General features: G+C 52.2%; 1 protein-coding gene across 1 annotated transcript; it reads right to left on the minus strand.

The window, feature by feature from the left end:
* Nucleotides 1-492: 492 nt before the first annotated feature.
* On the minus strand, nt 493-6,634 carry LOC120392411 (C-type lectin domain family 2 member D-like). The gene is made up of 5 exons (XM_039517150.1): nt 5,990-6,634; nt 5,158-5,265; nt 3,705-3,874; nt 2,177-2,280; nt 493-1,945 (listed from the first exon to the last, which is right to left on the minus strand). Exons 1-5 carry the CDS (start codon nt 6,123-6,125, stop codon nt 1,816-1,818), a joined length of 648 nt encoding a protein of 215 aa, XP_039373084.1. The 5' UTR covers nt 6,126-6,634; the 3' UTR covers nt 493-1,815.
* Between the last annotated feature and the right edge of the window lie 395 nt (nt 6,635-7,029).

A 7,029-nucleotide genomic window follows, 5' to 3' on the forward strand; every position in this document is an offset into this window, starting at 1 on the left:
CCACAGCTGAGAAATGGGGATAATGAGACTGACCTTCCTTTGTGAAGGGCTTTGAGCTCTACTGCTGGAAAGCTCTAGATCAGAGCGAGGGATTATCACTATCGCACAGACAGTAAAGATTTCTGTTGAACTGTGCAAAAGCTGAGTGTGTTTATTGTTGATGGGCCACAGAGCGGCCAGACCCTGGCTTGGGATTCAGGACAGCTGGGTTTATTCCTGTGTCTGACCTGTTTTGTGACTTTCCACAAATCACTTACACTCTCTGTGCTTCAGTTTCCTCTCCCAGCCTTTGCCTGTCTTGTCTATTTAGACTTCAACTGCTTAGGGCAGGGACTGTCTCTCCCTGTGTGTCTGGGCAGCGCCTGGCACAACGGGGCCCAGATCTCAGCTGGGGCAGGGACTGTCTCTCCCTGTGTGTCTGTGCAGCGCCCGGCCCGACGGGGCCCTGATCTCAGCTGGGGCAGGGACTGTCTCTCCCTGTGTGTCTGTGCAGCACCCGGCACAACGGGGCCCGGATCTCAGGTGGAGCCTCTCACTGCTGATGTCAGACAAATAATCTTTTTATCTTCCTGATGCTTAGCACAGGGTTAGGGTGCGTGTGTGTCACTGTTCGCACTTTGTCTCCTCAGGAATTGTGCCTGGGGGTTGCGCCTGGCGAGAGAGAGAGAGAACAGGCCGGCTCTTTGATCTCTCTCCTCCCTGTGCCAGTGCGCTCATGACAGACCTGTTCTTCTTCCCCAGGGCAGCGACACCAGTGCAGAGCAGGCCCTTTATAGGCAGAGTCCAGAGAAAAGCCCAGTGAGAGAAGTGCCCTTCCACTAGGGGGCATCACCCCCTCAGGCAGAGTTTTCCCTCATTTCAGGGAGCCCCTCCCCAGCAGACAGGGGAAACAGGGAGGATGACAGGAAAAGACACACAGGGAGTCAGCTCATTAGTCCGTGTGGGGAGGGGTTCTCACAGCCCTGGTGGGAGGATGCAGCTGCTGCCTCAGTTTCCCTGCTCAGTTGGGAGGAGCCATTCACATGAGGATTTAAGTTTACAAAATAAAAAAGTTTCCCTTGTGGGAACTGGTGTATTATTATACAAATAATTTTACACACACACCCCTCTGTCCTAGCACATCCCAGCAATCCCCTTCTGTCCACGGCGTCTCTTCACGGTCCCCCAGCGCTCAGCAGGGCCTGCACAACAGCCCTTCTCGCTGTACAGCAGAGTTCATGCGTCCTTGGCCCAGGCTGCAGGGTTCACACCGGCCCCTTCATCCCATGGCAGTGGCCCTGGAGGTTTTTCGCCTTCCTCCGAAGCATGGGGTAGGGGTCGCTTGCTTAAGGAGTGGGTGGATCGGCTTATGTGGCCTGCATCTTGCAGGAGGTCAGACTAGATGATCATAATGGTCCCTTCTGATCTTGAATTCTATGATTCTATGGCTGCAGGGGTCACAGCACCTCCCGCTGGCCCCAGCCGGTACATTGGCTCTAGCCACAGCCCGGGCCAGGCTCCTGCCCTGGGCCCCTGACAGGAGGGACACAGCAGCTTGGCTGCTCCCCTTCTGATTTCCAAGTCAAAAGGTTCCTGTCTCTGTGCCAGAGAGTGAGCTGGGGGCTGCCGGCCAATCCGCACCCTCACCCCAGTCCCCAATGGGCCAACGGGGGCCAGAGGCTCCAAGGGGAGGAGCTACCTGATGTCCTTCAGCGAGCGTCTCTCTTCCTTGCTGCTGGGCTGTCCCCCTTCGCCAGCCCCGTCCAGTTCCCCTCGCGCTGAGGCAGCTGGGCCCAGCCCCACTGACAGGACAAGGCCCGGCGCATCCAGGGTCAGTCACTTTGCTCTGCCTGCTGGTTTCTCTGCTGCTTTGCTGCAGATCCAGCGTCTATCCCTGGAGCAGCCTGAACTGACAATTTCGCCATACTCTGCAAAAGCACACAGGCCTCCTCCCACTATTGGAAACCTGCAACAGCAACAAATAATAAAAACCCGACAACTGTTAGAGCAGCTTTGACTAGCAGTGAAAATCCAGCCCTGAGCAATTCACCCCAGGTCACACAGCAAATCTATGGCAGAACCAGGCACTGAGCCCCGACTTCCCAAGTCAGCCCCAGGCCTGAACCACAAAGCCAGTGTCCTGTTTCACATGTGAGCTGCAACATTTACAGAGTTAATAGAACTAAAAGGGACCCACCAGTTGTTGAATTCGGTGCCACTGGTCCACATCCAGGGCTGGCCCGGTTCCCTCCGGAGGCCAATCCAGTGGTGAGAGGGTCCTTTATGGCGCATCAGGAAATCCTTTGTTAAAAAGTAACAGCAAATACACGTTACACATCTCCGTGTCTGGGATCTCTACAACCTACGCTGGGTTCTCTGGGCTGCTACACAGGGCGCTGGTCCAGGCTGGGAATTCTACACCAGAAATGACATCCCAACCTCAGAGGCAGCAGCCGTCCGCTCCATGAGCTACAGGTTGGTCAGCCCATGCAGGGACATGGTGCTAAGACTGGTCTAGAGTATTTCGTGGAGCTGACTGAAGATTTTCCATCCAAATATTTCTGTAGCAGAAAATGTGTTTCCTGTAAAAATGAATTTTTCAGAAGGTAAACGTCGATTTTGCTGACATTTTTCAATTTTCCATTGAGCAATCATTTTGTTTTGGGTCAATTCAACATTAATCTGTAGCCAGCTGAGTTACCAAGGTGCCTCATGGGAGTTATAGTTTGGGCCTCATATTATCCACTCTGGATTGGGTTCTCCCAGACTACATCTCCTATAATGCACCGGGGTTTCCCTATTGGCTGAGCCACTGTGGGGCATCATGGGAGATGTAGTCCAACCCAGGATCTCAGCACACAGAAGTGGGCAGAAGGCCCCCAAACTACAACTCCCATGGGGAGCCACAGGTGCTGTTCAAGGTTGGACCAAGCTGAAACAAAATGTTCTGATTTGGTTTGACAAACCAAACTGCTTTGATATGTGAATGATGAAAGAAATTGGTTTGATCAAATGTGGAAACCAGATATTTTCCACACATTTCTGGAACTGAATGCAAAGTAAAAAAAGTTTGTGTATTTCAACTTCTTGTCCTGACTCATGATAGAGACAAATGTGAAAATATCAGAATGTCCCATCAAAATTCTGATTTATCAGCTACCTGGCAAAGCTTCTCGGCTGCATTCCAGACCTTTACCACTCCTGCATTCTTACCAAATCCCATAATTTTACTGAGAGTCTCATGCTGTTTGGTATTTTTCTTAACACCCCAGCTCCTGGAGTCAGGTGATTACAAGAGACCCTTATCTTTCATAAAATTTCTAGCCCTCATGGTTGCAGAGAAAAACTTAAACACCAGAAAACAAATGAAAGGCTGTGACAGCTGTTATTTTAAAGTCAATCTCATGGTTTGGGGGGGTCCCCGATCGATGATTTTTGAACACTTGGGTTAGTAGTGCTGCTCCTGTCCCATTAAAGGGGCTGGAAAGCAACTGGATTCCCCTGCTGGGAATTCCCTGGAGCAGAGGGTCAGCACATGAGCCCTATACTGCTCCGGCTCAACCCCCAGTGAACAGGGAGGATGGAGAGTGGGTGGATCTCTCTGTACTCTGGCTATTCTGGGATGTGAGAAGTTTGCTCTAAATTCAAGCAGCATCTGGGGCCCTGCGAGCCCCAGGACAAGCCCTGCCACCCCCACCCTGTGCAGCCCAGAATCTGGGTTTCACCATTTCGTGCTGGGTGTCAATCGCCGCCAGGGAGGCACTGAGGGCAGAGCAGTTGCTCTGGCTGTAGGTCCAGCTCCCTTCAGCCTGTGAGAAAAAGTAACACTTCTCCAGGTGCCTGACCCAGCCGTCTGGGCAGGTGGGATCAGCTAGACACGGCTCAGGTTTCTTTGCTGGAGATGAGAAGTAACAGGGTGAGAGATCTGCCCGTCACCTTCTGTAGCCACGGCAACAAGCCCCAGTAACACCACACCACGGAACCCCGCACCCCCTCCAGACCATGGGAAGCTGCGCTTGTGCCTGGGCACGTTCCCCTTCACAACAGAGAGAGGCCAGCGCCACCCACCAGCTCCCCACAGCGACGTGAGCTGTGAATTCGGGGTCTTGCTTCCAGTCCTGGGGTCCCCATTTTGCACCTTGCAGGTACCTGCAGGCACAGACTGTGTGGAATATGTGGAACACTTATTGATGTTATTGATACCAATAATATCAAATTGCAAACAAGCTGGCCAGATAGGCCATGTGAGGTAGCAGCGAAAGTATTACGATGAAGTCTCTGTATGTATCTGACTGCTTGACCATTTAACAACTTTCTTCTTCTTCCTCCTTCCATAATGAACCTTTAGATTTAGGTACTAAAGCACTGGCTGGCAGGGTGGTATTTTGGGTAAGATCCAACCTAATACTGGCCTGGTAACGTGACTGGCCCTTTGGGGTCAGAAGAACATGTTGTCGAGTGAGCAGAGCTTTTAAATAACTTCTCACTGTACTGGCCCCACTGGATCCATTCACCGAGGAGGAGCAGGGGGCTTTCAGGCAGGCTTGGAGCCTCATTCCTGTGAAGCCGGCCAGCTCGGCAAGAGACTGGACTTTGGGTGGGTGGCTTTATTAGTCAGGAAAGCTGAGTGTAGACTCAGTGCTCAGAAGTGCTGTGCGTGATACAGCAATATAAAGTAGAACTATTGGACAGGGACACATGGCATCTCTGGGGGCAGCGGATCTGGGATTTCTGTGAGGACCCAGTGTCAGGGCTGGATGTCACAGGGGAGCGCGGCAAAGGGACGCAGGGACTGGGGTGCAGCTATTGTTACCTGCAGGGCAAAGCCAGGGCTGGCCTAGCCAGGAGGAGAGGGCTTGTGAGGCTGAAAGGCTGGTGGGTTTAGGGAGCTAACAGCCAGCCAGCCACAGGTACGACTCCCTCCCACTGCAGGAAGGGGGGGTGAGACGGTGACCCACAGCCCTGGGTAACCAGGTGTGTTTGGGTGACACAGCAAAGTTACCGGACAGCCAGTGGGACATTGGAGGAGGAGACGACCCCACTCAGCAGAGTCTGATGTGACAGTTGAAGCAGGGGTGGGCTGTGGGGGGAGGGGGGGAGAAGTTGGGGGTGGATTGGGAGGTTTCCAGCACAGAGTGTAAGGTGCAGAGACAGGGTCAGTGCGGGCTCCACACTCACCTGACAGTGCGATGGTGACGATGAGGAGGAGGATGCTCAGGATGAGATTGAGAACCACACTCGGAACTGCCCAGCGACGGGCCCATGGTTTCAACCCAGACAGCAAACCTGTAACAGAAACAGCCCGTAATGCTCGTGCTGCTGTGACGGCAGGGGGTGCAGGGCCCTACACTGATTAACTGCATCAGCTGGAGCTGGTTTGAAAACAGGGGCTATTCTGCAAATAGAGAGAGACATTTAGAGTGAATGAAGTGAAAATTTTCATTGCAACTGGGGAGTGTGTGAATCCTTTCAACTTTTCGGGAAGAAAAAATGTGGGTTTCAATTTGAGGTTTTCAGAGATTTTCCTGGCCCCTTGAAAATGTTTCCAGTGAAAGTATTTTCTTAAAAAGGGAGAGAATGGGGGGAGGAGACCCCAACATAATAAATCAAAACTTGATTCTTCTCATATTTTCTAACACAAAAATCCCCCCTCCTCCCAATGTGTCCATCTGGAATGCAGACTGGCTTGTTTCCATTTGAAACCCTGAAAGCTTTGGAACAAAAAAATTGTGGAAAAAGCATTTCCCACCCAGAAGGCGCTGATGGAAAGTTGACCAGCCTGTCTAGCGCGGATGGAGGAAGTGGGGTGAATACGCAGGGACTGAGCCGGGACCTCTGGATCAAAAGCCACAGATGCTCCAGCCTAGGCTAAGGGCTTCAGTATATTGAAGGCCGTGGCTGACTTGTATCTTTTACACGGACCAGCCACTAGAGGGAGCTAAAGGCCCTCGCTGAGTGAATGCGGGTTGGACAGGAGAAGGGTAAGAAGACCCCACAGAGGCAGCTGTACCTGTAGGGCAGATTGTGCAGCTCTCTCCACCCTGGGGGGTGATGGGCACGTGGGTTGTTCTGTTTTGTTTCATTTGGGTTTCCTGGGAACCCAGGTCTGGCTCTGGCTCCTCAGCAGAAGACGACTCGTCCAGCATCTTTTCTCTCTCTGAAAGACTCGTGGACTCCAAACCAGGGGACACGTTCACCTTTCTGCAGCCACCGGTAACTGAGGCCTGTTCGCACTGGGTCTGGCGGTGCCGGCAGAGCCCTTCGTAAGGACAGTTTCAAAGCAGCTCACTGGATTACAGCTCAGGCGCGGTTTGGCTACGTGGGGTGATCAGGAAAAACTCCTGTCAAAAATAATTGGATTGTGAATTTTGCCCGAAGACCCCAATCAGCCAGGCTGTGTCGGGGGTGTGTTCGATTGAACTGTTTCAAAGCTTCCCTGACACTGCTTTTATCCCCAGGGTCAACCAGGCCTTAGCAGGCGCTGAGCAAATCGACTCCAGGTCGGTGAATCATCCTTGTTCTGTTTCCTTTCACTGACATCCCGTCCCGTGGGGTCTGGGTTCGAGGCTTTGCCTGTGGAGAGGCTTTGCCCAGCCACAGGGTCGGTTAGAGCCGACAGTGCTAGGACGGCCCTGGTTTCTCTACAGCAATTGTCATCGGAAGGATCCCAAAGCATTTGACAAACACATAGAATCATAGAATCTCAGGGTTGGAAGGGACCTCAGGAGGTATCTAGTCCAACCCCCTGCTCAAAGCAGGGCCAAACCCAACTAAATCATCCCAGCCAGGGCTTTGTCAAGCCTGACCTTAAAAACCTCTAAGGAAGGAGATTCCACTACCTCCCTAGGTAACCCATTCCAGTTCTTCACCACCCTACTAGTGAAAAAGTTTTTCCTAATATCCAACCTAAACCTCCCCCTCTGCAACTTGAGACCATTACTCCTTGTTCTGTCATCTGCTACCACTGAGAACAGTCTAGATCCATCCTCTTTGGAACCCCCTTTCAGGTATTTGAAAGCAGCTATCAAATCCCCCTTCATTCGTCTCTTC

Source organism: Mauremys reevesii, unplaced genomic scaffold (genome assembly GCF_016161935.1).
Source record: "Mauremys reevesii isolate NIE-2019 unplaced genomic scaffold, ASM1616193v1 Contig1, whole genome shotgun sequence".
NCBI classification, from domain to species: Eukaryota; Metazoa; Chordata; order Testudines; family Geoemydidae; genus Mauremys; species Mauremys reevesii.